The sequence below is a fragment of the Arvicanthis niloticus genome, chromosome 14 (assembly GCF_011762505.2).
Source record: "Arvicanthis niloticus isolate mArvNil1 chromosome 14, mArvNil1.pat.X, whole genome shotgun sequence".
Taxonomy (NCBI): domain Eukaryota; kingdom Metazoa; phylum Chordata; class Mammalia; order Rodentia; family Muridae; genus Arvicanthis; species Arvicanthis niloticus.
In genome coordinates this window covers 24,477,401-24,495,446 of record NC_047671.1, presented here as the reverse complement: position 1 = coordinate 24,495,446, position 18,046 = coordinate 24,477,401, and the positions used below count along the sequence as shown (strand labels likewise).

At 41.1% G+C, this 18,046-nt stretch overlaps 1 protein-coding gene across 2 annotated transcripts in view; it reads right to left on the bottom strand.

Annotated features, from left to right (window-relative positions):
- The window catches only part of Atp8b1 (ATPase phospholipid transporting 8B1), a 133,236-nt gene that overhangs the window by 11,726 nt on the left and 103,464 nt on the right, over window positions 1-18,046 (bottom strand). For both annotated transcript variants that reach the window (XM_034518588.2, XM_076912556.1), the window contains 8 exons: window positions 16,113-16,301; window positions 14,026-14,138; window positions 12,146-12,310; window positions 11,009-11,120; window positions 9,711-9,786; window positions 5,720-5,852; window positions 5,033-5,321; window positions 694-917 (listed from right to left, as the gene is read on the bottom strand). In XM_034518588.2, coding sequence (XP_034374479.1) covers window positions 694-917; window positions 5,033-5,321; window positions 5,720-5,852; window positions 9,711-9,786; window positions 11,009-11,120; window positions 12,146-12,310; window positions 14,026-14,138; window positions 16,113-16,301 — 1,301 coding nt within the window. The remainder of the gene's footprint in view (window positions 1-693; window positions 918-5,032; window positions 5,322-5,719; window positions 5,853-9,710; window positions 9,787-11,008; window positions 11,121-12,145; window positions 12,311-14,025; window positions 14,139-16,112; window positions 16,302-18,046) is intronic.

Here is an 18,046-nt window from a genome sequence, read left to right as displayed (position 1 = left end):
AGTCTGAATCACCTGACATGGGTATTGGGAACCAAATTCAGGTCCTCTGCAAGAGCAGTCTGTACTCTTGACCTTGAGTCATCTCTCCAGCTGTGTTCATCATTAATAGACTTCCTTGTTAAATGAATTAGAATTCTGAAACTGAACTGGAAACATACTAGCCGGGCAGTGGTGGTGCACACCTTTAATCCCAGCACTTGGGAGGCAGAGGCAGGCAGATTTCTGAGTTTGAGGCCAGCCTAGTCTACAGAGTGAGTTCCAGGACAGCCAGGGTGACACAGAGAAACCCTGTCTCCAAAACCAAAACCAAAACAAACAAACAAAACAAAAAAGCAAACCTTCAACAAATAATATTGAAATAAAACTAGTTCAGGAGGACTGGCAAGGTGGCTTTCCAGGCAAAGGCACTTATCACTCAACCCTAGTGACCAGAGGTCAATCCCTGGAGTCCAGCTAAAGATGGAAGAGAACTGACTCCCCAAAGCTGTTTCTCTGACCTCTACATACACACTATGGCACTTGTGACCCCTCCCCCAACACACATGAATACACATAGACAGATACACACACAGTAAACAAACAAACAAATACATAACATGTTTAAAAGAACTAGCATTTTATTTACATAAACATTCTACTCAAAAAAAAAAAAAAAACCAAACCCATAGTTTTAAAGGAATCATGTTATATTACCTGGGCCGAGTAGCCATTGAAGAAGGAGTACCAGAAATGAACTAAAGTAAACGCAAAGTTCTTGTAAAAGAAGTATCGTAGGAACTTGCACATCCTTATGTAAGACCACCGGCCGTGGACCAGCAGCAACCTCTGCAGATATCTGAACTGAGCAAAAGAATAGTCACTGGACATGACAGCCTGCATTCCTTCTTGTCCACTTATTCCAACACCAATGTGGGCAGCTGGGGGCAGAGGGAAAAAAAATGGCGGGTCAGACACTACTTTAAAGGCAAAGCATTGAGCAACACAAGACTTTTTATAGCAAAACAAAAACTCTTGCATACCATCCCCTGCCTCCAGCTCCTGATTTCAATTCAGGGGCACAAGTATGCTAGACCAAGCCCAGATGGGACTCCATAAATACTTGTGATAGGATCTCCTGTGGATGGTGAATTCCATTTGGATTATCTAATCAACACATCAGTCATCCCTTCCACCCACAGGGTGAGCCCCAGGCACCCTATGGGCCAGAGATGAGCCAGCTGCACCTCACTTATGGTAGATGCTGCAAAACTAGCCCTGCCAACCGCCTTGTTGTAAGTAGTAAGGCAGGAAAGCAAATCCACATACTTTCCCAGACTCTGCTGTGGTTGGTCTCATTGTGACTGGGGTCCTTTGTTTAGATCCACTCATGACTGGGAAACTGAGCTGACCTGGAGCCTAGAATTTTCTTCTCTCTCTAACATATCTGCAGCAGAGTTCATAACCATTTCCAGCTACCCAGATACTGATGGGCAAACATAAAGGCTTCTCAATTGAGAAGCTCTTTAGAAGGACCTAAAAAGCAAAAACTCCTCTAGTAAACTATCCAGAGGCTACTCAGCCTAGAAACTTCTTCAGTCTGTTAAAAGCCTTTGAAGGCACCTATCACCCTGTATTACCAGGTTCTGTTTTCTGTTCTGAACCCTACCTGATAGAAAACCTAGGTCTGGACCAATTCTCTCCTTTTGGAATCCTGGAATTAGCAACTACATCTAGTGTCTAGAATTTTACCATGTAAACTATCTTAGTGTGGAATGAATTTTTTTTTCCCCCAAAGGTCTTTAGAGAGTAAGAAAGATAAACAAGCAGGCAGACCAACAGGCATTAGGCTCCCCTAGCAATTTTAAGTCCTAAAACCAATGTCTTTCTGAAGCCTAGCTTGGCTAGGGTGAGACAGTTTTACATGGTTTTGGTTTTTTGTTTGTCTTATTTCTAAATTGATTTTATTTTGAAGTTTTCTTTCATATAGTTCACGCCGTCTCTAACACACTATGTAACTAAGGATTGCCTTGAACTCCCCATCCCTCTGACTCTACTTCCTGGTGGAATTCTGTTCTATTATGTCTCATTTATGCGGTGATATGGATGTGTCACGCAGGAATTTGTGCATGATAGGCAAGGACTCTACAAACTGACCTACATTCTTATATCTTTTTTTTTTTAATGAAACTTTTTCTTAAGCCAGTTTTATTTGTCTTCTAATAGTCCTGATCAAAATAATTTTAACTGATGTTTTCTTCAATTTTCAAAGGAACACTGTGACTTTAAGATACACACATTCACGAGCACACACTGCAAAGCTGGTTTCCAATGCTGTATTCATTCTTCTACCAGTTATTAAATACATTTTCGAGTTAGAGGATCCAGACTACTGTCCAGGCCTTAAAAATTAATGTAAACAAAGACAGTGAGGTCTTTTCAAGAAAATGTGCTGAAGAACACAAGCAGCCAGCCCTCTCCCATGGCCCCCTTTCTGTTTACATATCTCATTTGTACTAAGGCCCGCCTCCACTTTCCCTAACACTTCCTCCCCAGCCCTCTTATGGTTCCCTTTCTAGTGTCATAAGCTAGCACATACTCATGCCCAGTTAATACAAACATATAAACATTATAAGCTAGAATCTGCATATGAGAGAGAAAATGGGATTTTTGTCTTTTTATGTAGATTGTTCTTGATACAGCAGAAAACTTATGAATAGAAACAGGCATAGATATTATTTGGACAACTTCTAGGTAGATCTCATTTTCCTATGGCTTTATCCCAAACAGATGCTCCTTAAGTTACACACACATACTTACACACACATGCACACACACACTAAATAAATAAATACAAATTTTAAAGTTAAAGTTTAAAACAACTTCAGAAAACTGGGCCTGCATGAGGTTTATCCGTCTTTTGAAGACAGACCGTGAACCCAGGAAGGAAACCTTTGGAGGCTCCATCATTTAATAAAATGACAAGTCTGTAAGGCCTCTTTCCTTCCAGGACATCTAGAAATCTATATCAGAACCGAATAAAAACCATACTTAAGTTACTCTTTTGACACAGGTACAGTCTTATAAGGGTACATAGCAGGACAATAATCCAGAGCTGGCCACAGAGGAGGGAGGGATCTAATTCAGAGCAGGCAGTAGCATCTGTGTGGTGCAACAGGCACAGAGCAGATAGCAGAGAGGGATGAAACTGGCAATGGCAACAGATGTGTGCATTGATAAAAAGCAAGAAGACATACGTCATACAGATGGCTCCTGCTGAAGAGGACAGGGCTGGGAGACTCTTAGCACATATCAAGGAGGAAAGGAGAGGAGACTCTGAGGAAAGAAAGAGATAGATTTGTGAGTCATAAAATAGGCTGAATTAATATCTAGTTATAGGTGACACACTCAAGTTCCCCAGAACAACAGGCGGTGTGTATGTGTGGTGTATGTCAGTGTGTGTGTGTGTCTGTGTATATGTAGTGTGTGTATGTGTTTTTGTGTATGTGTAGTGTGTGTTAGTGTGTGTGAGTATATGTGTAGTGTATATGTGAGTGTGTATGCCTGTGTGTGTGCGCCTGTTTATGTGTGTATATGTGTTTCTCTGTGCTTGTCTGTGTATATGTGTGTGTGATATGTGTACATCTGTGTGCATTTGTGTATGTGGTGTATCCATTTGTGTGTATAGTTACATAATAATTCACTTTAGCTGTAACAAGGTAATATCATAGAGTTAGAGAACAGAGAGGATAATTTTCTTGTTTCAGATGAGAAAATGGGCCTAACCTGAAGCCCCAGCTGACGTGGGAGTTTGGTGGTGAGAAGAGAAGCAATATTCAGGTCAAGATGGTGTGGGTGCTCTCATAACATCATGGAAGTTGAGAGTCCATAGTTCAAAATCTAAAATGCTTCAGTGTGTGAAAAGATCTCAGCAGTACCCAAAGAGTAGAACCCAGGCATTTTTTTCCAAAATGGAATATCGCCAAAATCTGAAACACTTCATCCCAAGTATTTTGGCTAGGAGATTATCTACCTACATTACCTATAGTATAAAGGTAGAACAAAGAACCAGGATTGGACACAGGTAAGGACCAGAGGTTGGTCAACACACGCTAATGCTGGTGTAACCATTTCTCTGTATAACAGTTATTCCATGGTGAGTACCTAGCATCCTCTATCTGGAGAAAAGACCATGGGCTGCCTGCTAGGGAGACCGAGACCATGACACTGTGGTAGAATGTTTTCTGCAGGGTTTAGGTAAGAAACAGTAATATTCCCAAAATAAATAACAAAGTGGGGGTGGGGAGGATACAACAGTCCATGCTGAGCCAGAACTCTCTTGCATAATTTATTACATATCAAGGGTTTTTATTGCATTAAGAAAAAAATCAATTTTATTTGCCGAGCACCTAAGTTTTTAATCAGGATAGAAACAACAGTTAAAAATATTAAGCTCGGGGGCTGGAGAGATGGCTCATTGGTTAAGAACTGACTGATCTTCCAGAGGTCCTGAGTTCAATTCCTAGCAACCACAGGATGGCTCACAACCATCTGTAATGGGATCTGATGCTCTCTTCTGATGTGTCTGGAGACAGTGACAGTGTAATCATATACATTAAAGAAAGAAAGAAAGAAAGAAAGAAAGAAAGAAAGAAAGAAAGAAAGAAAGCTTTTTGTTCAGCCCTTAAAAATGAACCATACTGAGAAAAATCAGCCACACTGTACGTGAAGAAAACAATGTTTCCCAGCTACATAAAGGAAACAATGTTTCCCAGCTACATAAAGGAAACAGTGTTTCCCAGCTACATAAAGGAAACAATGTTTCCCAGCTACAGCTCATCTCCTACATGATGCTCAGCGAGTTCCACTCCTGCTGGGCATACTACAGGCTTCCTGAGGGTAGGTCAAGGCAGGACAAAGCTAAACACTTTTAGTGACACATGCCTTATGATCCTTCAGCCCTGGGAACTGAAAAGACACCCCCCTACCCCACCCCCATGCTCCTACCACTTGTGTTCAGCAAGGTAGTATCACAAGCCATCCGTGCACAACTTACTTTTGATCATGTTCACATCATTGGCCCCGTCTCCGATGGCCAGCGTGATGGCCTTCTTGTACCTCTTCACCAGGTCCACCACCATGGCCTTCTGCTTGGGGGTGACACGGCAGCAGATGACAGCGCTGCACTCACAGGCCAGGTCCACGAAGTTCTTCTGCCTCTGCTCTTTCTTCTCTTCCAGCCGTCTCCGACTCTGGCTCCGCATCCGCCTCTCCTCCTCTGTCCTTGGGAATTTCAGCTTCAGGATCTTACTTCTCTTGGTCTTTTTCTCTAGAAGGATTTCATTCTGTGACACCAGAGGGAGAAAGCACCACCCATCACTTTAGTTTTTTTTATACCAAGAGTACCACTCCCAAGATTTGAGACCTGGGAAGGAAAGGTCATGGGTTATAACACTGATTGCACTGCACTGATAAAAAGGCTTACAATAAAATTATAGAAAATATGCATGTCTTTCAGGGAAAAGTGGGAATTACCCACATGTGGAAATTTCTGGATAACCAACTTCATCATTTTGTTCTAGTCTCTTTTAGATAATCTCTAACATCGAGACTTAGAAAAGTCACATTTGTTGTGATAGGCTAAGAGACTTTTAGATTGACAGACAGTTAATATGCAAAGCCATCAAGAATGGACCCAATGAACTTTCTTGAGTGACAAGGAAGAATCACTACTGATACACACCAACCAGGAGCCAGTGATGATTAAGGCACGGTTTTCTCCAGGTGGAAAAAAGGGTTCGTACACAGGGGGTGCAAATTTTGCAGAGACTCCACCTCTGTTTCTCTGATTCTCCATCCTGGTATGAAGAAGAGAACTAGGGAAAAATAAATTGAAGAATTTGAAACACAAGACTATAAATGGCTCATATATATAATTGTATATAATATATTATATTGCATATTAGAAATTAAATTTATATATAAATATATATATTTTGAAGACTAGGGCCAGGTATGATAGTGCATATTTAATTCTAGCACACATACACACATAGATACACATCTCATATATATATATATATATATATATATATATATATATATATATATATATATACCATGCATCACTGATAGGCCTGGCACTCACTATGTAGACCATTTAGCCTTGACTTCTCAATCCCCATGCCTCTGCCTCTCAAGTGCTAGGATAACCGTTATACAATACCATTCCTGACCTTAGACTTTAATTCTGACCTCACTTAAGAAGAAATCATGTTACCAAGCACACAGCCTGACATGTATCACATGTTGAGTGTAGTTCAGTAGAGATGAGCCTATTCACACATCGAGGAGCCAGTCTGTCGTGTAAAGCTCACTTGTTTGGTGATTGGCTCATGTGGCTGATGTCTTTAAGTTCGTCAGTGCTTAATGCACTATATATGCATTAAGCTATGCAACAATATATCAAACTTTCTTTCCCTTTGAGGAGTAAGTGATGTTCCATTGTATGGCTATGCTGAGTTTTGCTTACCAAACTCTTAACTTTAATGGATATGTGGGTTGCTTTTGCCTCTTGGCTACCATGAACAATGCTATATAAGTGTGTCTGTGTATATATTTTTTCAAAATCTTGCTTTCAACTCTTCCGAGTAGGTACCCAGAGCAGGAATACTAAACACTATGAACATTATATTTTTAATGTGGCCCATACCATGGCCACACATTTTCACCCTACAAGGCATGCCAGTGTTCCACTCCTTCCCAGCCTCACCAACTCTTACCAACCACACATGTTTCATTCCACAGACACATATCATAGTCCTGATCATCACAGCCACACCTGCACTTGTTATTTTGTTTTTTTTTTCTTTCTTTTCTGGTCACCCGGAAATAAGCCGTATTCTCTGATTCTGAGTTGCATGTTCCTAACAGTTTGTGATGCTAAGCACTTCTGTATGCCCCTTAGCCATGGTGCCGCCACTGTGGAGAAATGTCTAAGTACTCAGTCCTCCAGCATGGGACATCTTGGTATTTTACCATTTGTCAAAAAAACCAAATAACCATGCAGGAAACAATGTGTCCATATGCAGAAGGGTAGCAGTCTTGATGTGAATTTTACCGCACTATTGTATGACCTAAAAAAGGCTTTTCCCACATACTCAAAATCATATCTGCTCTGCAAAATTCTCAGTGCTTGATAAAAATTAACTAACTAACTAACTAAACTTATTTATTTATTTTTGGTCTTTTGAGACAGAGTTTCTCTGTCTAGTCCTGGGTGTCCTGGAACTCACTCTGTAGACCAGGCTGGCCTCCAACTCACAGAGATCCTCCTGCCTCTGATTCCCGAGTGCTAGGATTAAAGGAGTGTACCACTACCATCTGGCATCGGTTCTTTACTGTTTTTTTGTTTTGTTTTGTTTTGTTGTTTTGAGACAGGGTTTCTCTGTATAGCCCTGGCTGTCCTGGAACTCTAGTGGGTTTTTTGTTTGTTTGTTTTAAAGTTTTATTTTTAGTTTTAGTGGGGTTTTTTTCGTTTGTTTGTTTGTTTGTTTTAAAGTTTTATTTTTAGTTTTAGTTATGTATAGTTGTATGTGTCTGTGTGGCCATATGTCATGTATATGCGGGTACCTGAGCTGCCTACATAGTTACTGGGAACTGAACTCATGTCCTCTGTAAGAGCAGTATGCACCCTTAACTGCTGAACCATCTCTCCAGCCTTTTCATTGCTTTAAATCCTTATAATTTATCAATATAAATTATTATAACACTTCTATATGATAAGAAGGTGGACCACGGAGCTTTAGAGTAGAAGAGGGCAATCTCCTCATTTCACAAATCAGGAAATGAAGGCAGAAAGAGAGGATGTGATTTTACTTGCAGGGAGTCCATTGGAAATCTGGTTTAAGGACTCAGGTCTCCCCACTCAGCCTGAGGCTTTCCCCATCCAGCACACACCTCTGCTATTCTTCATCTTCAGAAGCAGGTTTCTCAACTTTGGCACTATTGGTACCTTGAGCCAGATAATTCTCCATTCTACAAGGTCATCACCTTGTAGATAATATGTCCTTTCTATAAGGTTTAGCATATTCTTAGCTTCTGCCCACCAGAACTGGGTTAGGACCTTCTTCTCCTGATACACCCACCAAAGATGTCTGCAGATACTGCCAATGACGCTCAAAAAGTGAAAATCCATCTCAGTTAGAACCACTGTTCCAGGACCAGTGAGATGGCACAGTGAGTTTGTTTCCCCAGAACCCATGTAAACCATGTAAAGGTGGAAGGAGAGAACTGTCTTCACAAAGTTGTCCTCTGACCTCCACATATGTGCCATGATATGTGCAGGCACAATAATAATAATAATCGTAATAGTAATAAAAAACAAAAACTTAGAAGCACTGTCCAGAGGATTAGGCGTTTATTAACTTCCTTACACATTAATTTAATTTTCATTTTCAAGTTCAAAATGACTGAGTACTACAAGTTATTAAAAGACTGTAGCAGACCAGTCCACGTTGCCTGTTCAAACTATTTGATGGAAACAATCATTTCAAAGAACCACCGAGAAAGATGGCTCGCCTCTCTATAACTGGAAAGTTGGCTGAGAGAATGAACATAAGATTTGTTGTCTGCATAAACTTGGCATTTAGTTTGGTTTAGGCCCAATCTGACTCTTTCAAAAGAGAGATGGAAAAATTATTAAGCATCCTGTGTATAAAAAGTAAATAAAGCCATATGGGACTTGACTAAATTGCTTGCAATCAAAAACCACTTAAATAAATGTGGTTATTGGTATTTACCAAAAAATAAAATAAAATAAAAATAAAAGTCCAAGTTCAAAGTGGCATGGTTTATGTGCTTTTATTCAAACAGAAGGGATTTGGATCATAAGGCTTCTACCTTATGATCTACCTTCGCAAACTGCCTGAGACACTGGAATGACTTACAGAGTTGACTGCATTAGAAAGGCTCACATTGCATCCTGGGTTAGAACACATAGCACATGTGTTACAGATTAATTCCACTTCGTGCCATTAGACAAACCATGATTTAAAAAAAAAAAAAAAGCTTGAGAAATAAATGGAGTGATTAAGCCAGCAGTAAGTGCACCGCAGTAACGCTCACAGCCCGTAATAAGACTGTGCCTTTCTTTACGTTACACGTTTCCATGTCTTCTGCAACTGATTAGAAGGCTTGAAATATCAGGCATGTTCGCTTAGAGACTACCAGTAAATGACCTACCTACCTGTATGACATCACTCACTGAGACTTTCATTCTGGGACTTTTTTTTTCCCCCTCATATGTTTTGTTTCAAAAGACGAAGTCCCTAGAAGAGGACAAGACCCAAGGACATGGTCTAGCTTCAATTTCTGTTTTCTGCCTTCTGCACTTAGTCTTTTTTTGGGGGGGTGGGGTGGTTCGAGACAGGGTTTCTCTGTGTAGCCCTGGCTGTCCTGGAACTCACTCTGTAGACCAGGCTGGCCTTGAACTCAGAAATCCACCTGCCTCTGCCTCCCAAGTGCTGTGATTAAAGGCGCCCCGATTACTTAGTCTTGATCATACTAAAAAACATCAAACAAACAAACACCTCCCCATCCCCCAGCTACTATATCCTCTCACACCAGTGGCCCAAAGCAGGTACTTAATTTGCATCCATTCACATCAGGGTATCCTACCTTACTTCCTCCCAAAGCAGGAACTTTGTTTACATTCTTCCATAGAGGGTACTTACTTTATGTCCTCCCCATAGCAGATGGTAGTGTCTTCTGTCAGAAGTTCACAGGCAAAACCTATGTTTTCCGCAGTTTCTACAACAGATTTAAATTAAGTCAACTGTTATTTCTACTTATCTTAGCCATGTTAAGTATCTCTTATCTGAAATGCTTGGGACCAGAAGTGTTTGAGATTTTGGTCTTTGGAGTATTTGTGAGTGTGTGCATGATGCGAGACACTCTCTCTCTCTCTCTCTCTCTCTCTCTCTCTCTCTCTCTCTCTCGTGCGTGCACACACACACACACACACACACACACAATTAGAATGCAAGTCTAAATGTGAACTCACTTGTATTCCAGACAAACCTTACACACACAGCATGAGAGCAATTTTATATAAACCACGTGTATTTTGATCACAACTTGTGTATCATGAAGACAGGTGGCATTGTGTCAGGGCTAAAAGAGTTTCAGGTTATAATTAAGCATTTGAGGGATTTCCTGATAATATTTTCAACTCGTGATTATAACCACATTTAACCAAACATGCTGTTTTTATTTTCTGTAGCCGTGCATGAAAACCACAAAGTTTTTCCTCTGTAATGAAATAAGTCAGAGTCAAAGTTTACTTTGAGATACTCTTAATAATCGAATGCACTACATCATCAAGCCTAGAAGTTGCTTATGTAATCAGTCAATGTCCATTAAAATACTAAACATTCATATCCTGTAACTTAGTCACACAGTTAAGGGTTGGGCAAGGACGACTGTTTCCACGGACCCTCACATAGGGCTGCTGCTAAGGATCCTGTTCCCTTCTTTGCATTAACAGCGACTAGGTATTTGTCGAAGGCCAGGGCTGTGCTTCTCTTGGAGAGGGTTGGAACAAGAGACAGCAGCAGTCTCCGGAGGAAGACTTAGAGGAAAAGGCATCAACACCGAACAACGACTCATTTAGCTTTAAGTTTAAATGCTAAACGAAAATGCTAAACGATTTCCTAGCACAAGAAATAGGCAGGAAAACCAAATCGGTTGTAGCAACATTTTGTATCTTTGGAGTCTGTGTTCAACTGATGGCAGAGTGCTAGAGATAGGAGGGACAGGGGCGTGGCCTTTCCAGGAAAGGAGCTCACCTCTGGCTGGAGAGAGGGAAGGATGCTGTCAGGGTGGGCTGGACTAGGAGGAGGATTTTTAAGGGGAGGGAGCACCTTTATTCCCACGGGTGGGAAGTCTATAAAGATCATCTTAGACAAAGGAAAGGAAATAGCAACTATAAATACGGTGACTGAGCAGATGTGAGCCCCAAATGATACATTACCCTTTTTGTCTCCAGTAAGTACCCAGATCTTAATGTCAGCTTTTGCAAGTTTTGAAATGGTTTCTGGGACTCCATCCTGTAGCTTGTCTTCAATAGCAGTGGCTCCCAAGAGCTGGAATAGATATTTACAAAATTAGCATGTAAAAAAAGTATCTTTACATGCAATTTGCCGACTTCTTAGAAGTCTCCTAAGCTGACTGGTGCTAGGATGACAATGGCTGGCACTGTCATCAAAAGCTGGGACACCGCATACTTATCTCAAACCAAAGCACCCAAAAAATGTGCTTCTTAAACGATTTCATTTACTGAGGCAGAAAAGGCAAGTATAGATACAGGCTGTATGGAGTCTCACCCTGAAAATCTAGCACTAAAGAGGCAGCAGTAGAGGCTCATCCACAAATTGGAGGCTAGCCTGGGCTACATGCAAATAAAAAAGTACAAGCACAAAAAGATGTTAAAGATTCACTTACATTGTGTTTCGGGGCTGTATGAACGAAAGCCTGTTTCTCAAGCTAAAGACAGTATTACACTTTTGTATATAAATTCAAGAAAGTGGGGGCTGGAGAGATGGCTCAAAGGTTAGGAGCACTGGCTGCTGCTCCAGAGGTCCTGACTTCAATCCCCAGCAACCATAGGGTGGCTCGCAACCATCTATAATAGGATCTGATGCCCTCTTCTGTCATGCAGGCATACATGCAAATAAAGAACTTATAAAAAAATCTTAAAAAATTTAAGAAAGCCATGTATGACTTTTGAAACATTTGTTTTGCTATAAACTTTCCTATATTTTAAATTGATTTAGCAATTCTCTCAATAAAATTACTAAATGCTAGTTTGTTGCCATTTAAGTATCAAATGAAATTTCTTTACTGCTATAAGTTCAAGGCCAGTCTGAACCACAAAGTGAGTGATAGGCCAGCCAGGGCAGTATAAGAAGGAGCCTGCCTTTAAAAAAAATGTGTTTTCTGTTTTATGATATCAGTTTTTATTCTATCTGCTGAACAAGAAAAATTCAAATGATATAGCTGCTTGCACCAACTTTACATATCAGAGAATTCCTTCTATCAGAGATGCAATAAAACAAAAATGTAAATTTGTTTAGAATATCAGGGAGAGAGTTACTAGGGCCGAACTCACAATCAGGTCCCTCTCAATTTCCTCGTACACTTTATCCAAAGCTTCATCTCGGTTGCTTGAGGCCACACTGGCAGCCATAAACTTCTTATTCCATTCTGCAAATTCTTTTTCTTCAATTTCCTTGTAGCACAGGCACAGGGTTCTGAGAGTCTCACTTGCAAAGATCTGTTTTAGTTAAAAGACAAAACCCACACATGCAAGGAATAGTTACTTTCCAAAAAATTTATTTAAAAAACTATATTTATATACTGTGTGTGTGCATGTGTGTACATGAGTGCACACATGCATACATGCATGCCATGGTACATGTGTTGGTTTCATCAGACTTGGAGGAAAGTGCCTTTCCCTGTAGAGCCATTCCATAGGGTCTCAAGAACCTTTCTTGATCTATTGCATATAGAATGAGTGTGAAACCTTACGTTAAAGTATCATATTGAGAGAATTTAAAAAGAGCCCATGAGCTATGAAGGATTGCCAGTTTTGTTTCTGTAAGGATCCCAGGGGGTCCTACACACTTTCTATTTCTAGCACCCAAATTAGATAAAGCAAGCAAATGTCTGTCTTTCTTTTAAATTAAGTCACAAAAATAAACAAAACCCATTGCTCTTAATGACTAAGACAATAATGAAGAATGTAATCATGGTGTACACAGAGACATGGCAAATCCAGGATTCCTTCCCTCAAACTGTGTCTCAAGTCCAATCAACTATGAACTCTCAACCAAACACTGATATCAAATCAATTTTAAAACTGGCAAGTGACTGTCAAACTAGATGAAACATTAATGAAAAGGTTTTGTGCTAAGTTTCCTGTGGTGAACAGGTTCACACAGCTTCTATCTGAACCACTAAGGTCTTCACAATCCCATCTTCTGTAGCTGAGGCAGCAGAGCTGAGACGACCACAGGCTGAGTTCCAAGGAGTTTTTGGATGGGTCTTCATTGTGTTGACCTCAATGACACTGTCTTTGTTCTCATGAGAACTCATTCATTGCCTGTATGTATCAGCACATAATCTGAAAGTGTGACCCCACTCGGTAAATAACATGTTTCTCTGATAGGACTTTGGCTGATCCTAAAGCTCAATGGATTCTTAAAGAACAGAAACAACCTTTTCTTAAGAACCTCTTTACTTCAGGGAGCCAGGCAGTGGGCTTTCTCTTGCAACTTTGTGTCAGAGCAGAACATTTTTCTTCACTCCGCACATGGAGATTGATAATTCATTTTGTATAATAAGTATCCATCCCAAAGGCACAAGATCGGTTAAAAAAAAAAAAAGACAGGAAAAAAAAAAAAAAAAGCAGAACAGGGACGCAGCCTTGATAATCTCCTCAGGATCTCACCATCATCATATAACTTAAGGTAGAATTAGTGGATGTTTCCGAAGTGCAAATTTCAGATACATTTTAGCAGCTCAACAGGGAATAAGCCTGCAGCTCCCTAAGGCAGAGCTTTGCAGCTATGGGGTATACAGGTTACAGCAAAGGTACTGGAACTCAGTGATCTAATACTTTGCTTCATTACCCTGCCCAATAGAAATGCTTTCTTTCCTTCACTCTCTACCTAGAATTTAGTAAAACTCTTGGCAGCAGAGATATTAAGTCTACAGCTCAGGGTAGCTGTTTCTTGCTTAAAGTCCCTGGAAGAGTAACAAGCCCTGTAGACTCAGATACTAAGAAAGGGCGTCACCATCATTTTCTGGGACACTGGCAGCAAGAGCAAAACTACCACCTGTCACGTTCCTACTTTGGTGTTTCTAGCCCATGACACCAAAGTGACAGAAGGGTTCACTAACTGTGAGCATAGTTTTCATGTGGTTGAGGAGACAGTCCCAGAAGGCATGAGTGGACTCTCCAGCAGAAACAGCGAAGGTGAGACTTACATCCAGGGCATCCTGTGTTTCCTGCTTCATAGGATTCATCCGATGGAGCCGTTCATAAATCACGGTGTCAGCACCTTTACAGTACAGCCTGATACTACCTTCTGGGGTCCTCACTGGTGGCAAGGAAAGGAGAGGCAGTATAAAGTTAGGTTTGGTCTCTTTCTTTCTTTCTTTCTTTCTTTCTTTCTTTCTTTCTTTCTTTTGTTTTCTTTTCTTTTCTTTCTTTCTTTCTAAAGATTTATTTATTTTGTTTACATGAGTACACAGTAATTCTTTTTTCAGACACACCAGAAGAGGGCATCAGATCCCATTACAGACGGTTGTGAGCCATCATCTGGTTGCTGGGAATTGAACTCAGGACCTCTGGAAGAGCAGTCTGTGCTCTTAACCACTAAGCCATTTCTCCAGCCCTGGTTTCTTATTTAAACACACCACACACACACACACACACACACACACACACACACACACACACACACACACGTCATGTGGATTGTTGTGCTACTCTCAATAAACTTGGCAAGCTGCCATCTTTACTGAATGTAGCAGTGAGACAGATATGAAAATATTCATTCCAGGTCAGTTCAGTTTTCTTTATCCTTTTAACAAGTAATTAATTATGCACTCCATACTATGTGCAATGTTTTGTGAAAGCTAATATCGTCCATAGAACTTTCTTTGTCCACACTAACGGATTGGAATCTGTCTCACTGTCTTTGAGCTCACGCCATCTATTGCCTTTACCAAGGCTCCCGTGACCACTTCCTTACAGTGTTCAATCTGTACAGTAATATAATCACAGAATATGCCCCATTGCTAACTAGATTTTCAGTCCTCTGAAGTAGGTTGCAGCCACGATCACCAGACCATGATCAGTTAGACACCTAGAAAGCACTGAGCAAAATCTGACTCCACTCATTACAGCGGGAAATTTTACGGACACATTTTTATCCAAGCAATGGTAACATCACCATCCACAAGATTAAAACATCAGGTGTCTTTGGAGAGTGACATCTTAAGAAGGGCACAGTATCAGTGAGTAATCTTCATGCCAACAACGTGTGACCAGGATATAAGCATTAAGGGACAGTAGACAAACCCCAAATAAGGGATATTCATTCTACAATAAACCTGGCCTTTGCTTTTTGGAAATGCCAACATATGAAAGATCCAAAGAACGAAGAACTGCTTTTTATTCAGAAGCATGATTATCTAAATCACTAATCGATCTCCGAGCCCAAAACCCAAACAAATGGAAGGAAGGAGATGGAGACACAGAAGAGGAGACACAGAAGAGAAAAGGAAGGTTTCTGATAAGATCTGAAAGTGCCTGTAGGCCAGCACTATAGAGTTCAGGGGACAACGCTATATCAGTGAAAGTTTCTGGTTCTGACCACTCACATACGTCCATGGTTCTTCTTGGTAGGGAATCTCTGTAGTGTTTGTATGGGAAAGGAAGGAGTTTTGGACCTGTAATTTACTTTCAAGTAGTCATCTGATAGACACCTGTATCTATAATCAAACTGACAGAGAAACTGTGGGCACTGTTAAAAACCGATACTAAAGAACATACAAAAGTACCGCCACCACTTGTAACTTCCTGTCGGTTGGAAATTGCTTCAAACCATTCAGAAAAAGACATTAAAATCTAGACTGAGACCTTCATCTCCACCTGGTGGCTTGTAAGAGCCTAGACTGGAGGTGAGGTTGGGACTCGTGGGCACAGCCTTTCCTGCTTAGGCCTCTCTTTCCTGGCCTCAAGCAGAGAAGTATTGGGAGGATACTTGAAAATAAAGGAAGATAAGTCGGGCCATCGCTGCCCTTGCCACCGAGGGCTCGGCAGCTCGATGGCTATCGAAGGTCAGTAAGAATTGCAGGACTCAGAAAGGCAGCGGCTGTGCTGTCCACGTGGGTAGCGAGTAGCAACAGAGTGAAGAACAGAGGGAAAAAAACCATTTTCAGTAAATCTGGACACTTTCAACGGTCAGTTGTCCATTCATGTCCTCATTTACTTCAACATCGCTGAATAAAATGGAGACAAGGCACATGGGGTGGAAGGATTCAGACAGTCTGAGGTAGGGACCCACCGATGATAGACATCCGCTTCCGGTCGCTGTTGAAGTCCAAAATGGCAAGCACACTGTAGGTCCTTTCTGTGCCCAGTTCGCTGACGGTGATGGTGTTCTGCGTCCTGGCGAGAAAGGCAAAGCCGAAGTTCCTGGCGGCGTTTACCAGGGCGCCTTCGTCAGGAGAGGCCGCCTGGTAGTTGATCTGACCTGAGGAGGGAAGCAGGAGAGAAATGCTAGGGAACCATGTCTGAGCCCTGTGCTGAGGGGCCTCTGCAGGGCCCAGCACACTGCAGAGAAAGCAAGTCAGTGGCTCTGAAGGGTTACCCAGAAATCAAAATGTCCTAAGCTTTAAACCTCCTTCAAAATTGAAAGTGGCAACAGAATTTACAAATAAAACTGCTTTAAAAATGGGTGGGGTGTATGTGTGTAAGGGGGTGTGGAGTGAGTCTTGGAATTCCGCCATCTAGAGGAGACTGGTAACATTTCACAGTTCCCTCAGTCCCTGTCAGTAAGCCTCCGATCCTACCACACTGGGTGGATACTTAAAATCTGATTTTTTCCCTTACTGTCATATTTTGACCCGGTTGGAATGTCTTTAAAGATTACCCATAAATATTATTTTAGTGAATATACACCTGTTATTCTCTTTTCTTGTGGATATTTTCTTTATTTCCAAAATTTCTGGCTCTTAAAAATAAAATTGCAATAATTACTGAGTATGTATGTAAATAACATGTGTTTGTGTGTGTGCACATATACATGTGTATATTTTATAAACCTGCACGTTTGTTATAAGGACCCATTTACTGAGCTGTACAATGATGCATCTGCATCTGTCATATGTTATACTTAAAAAAGATTAACAAAAATATATCTTGTGAAGAGTTTCACCCCCCACACACCCAGTTAATGTGCCTCAAAATAGAGGGAAAGGCATTTCCACTGCCAAAGATTTACAAAAAATGCCATTTAGTTTTCCATCCATAACTCAGAGCACAGGTGAGCTGGCAGCATCTTTCCCTCCAGGCTGCCTAGAAGGGTAGGATGTTCCAGCTGTGGCTGGATTCCCTTCTCACATTGGCTCAGAGAATCCCTTCCAATCAAGTCAGCATCTTTGTTCTGGTTTTGTTTCTTTTAATCTTGGGGTGTGTGTGGGGGTGGTGGTGGCGGTGATTATGTTCTGCAAGCTGGTCTTCAGCTCATGTTATCCCCCCTCCTCAGCCTCTAGAACAGCTAGAACTACCGATACCACTGTCCCTGCTTGTGCCAGTACTAACTACTTTCCCATTAATGATTAAAGATGGCATCATAGGTTATTTTTCTTTTTGTCCATCCAGACAGTCATGTGTAGAGTCACGGGAATACTTGCCTATATGCAGGCACTCTGCAAAGACACAAATGCTGGTACAGACAGTGTGCCCGGTGCTATCTTCCGTAATACGCAGAGAAAGGAGACAAAATAACAAATGATGGTAAAGTCTCCATGGGTTAGGTAATCCTAACTGCAGCCCAAACCTCGATGTTTGATTATTAAAGGAAAAGTTTTCCAGTTGTGGAATCACAGACTTGAGACCTGATCCAACTCTCAGTTTTTTACCTGCAGAAGAAATGTGGAAGGCCAAACATTCTTCTGAAAAAAAAATTTTTTTTTTTGCTTTAATTGTACTCCAAAAGGCAAACTGAAAGCTTTTCTTAACAGACCCACCTACGGATTAGGATGCTGTCACAATAAAAACTAAGATGCAGGGCTGGAGAGATGGTTCCAGCCACTTCTTGCTCTTATAGTGGTCCTGAGTTCAGATCAGGTAGGTGGTTCACAACTGTCGTACCAGCTATGGAGGATCCAGTGCCCCTTATGGCCACTGTGGGCACTACATTTACATTCTACCCCCACAACTTTCAATTAAAAATCAAACACACACACACACACACACACACACACACACACACAC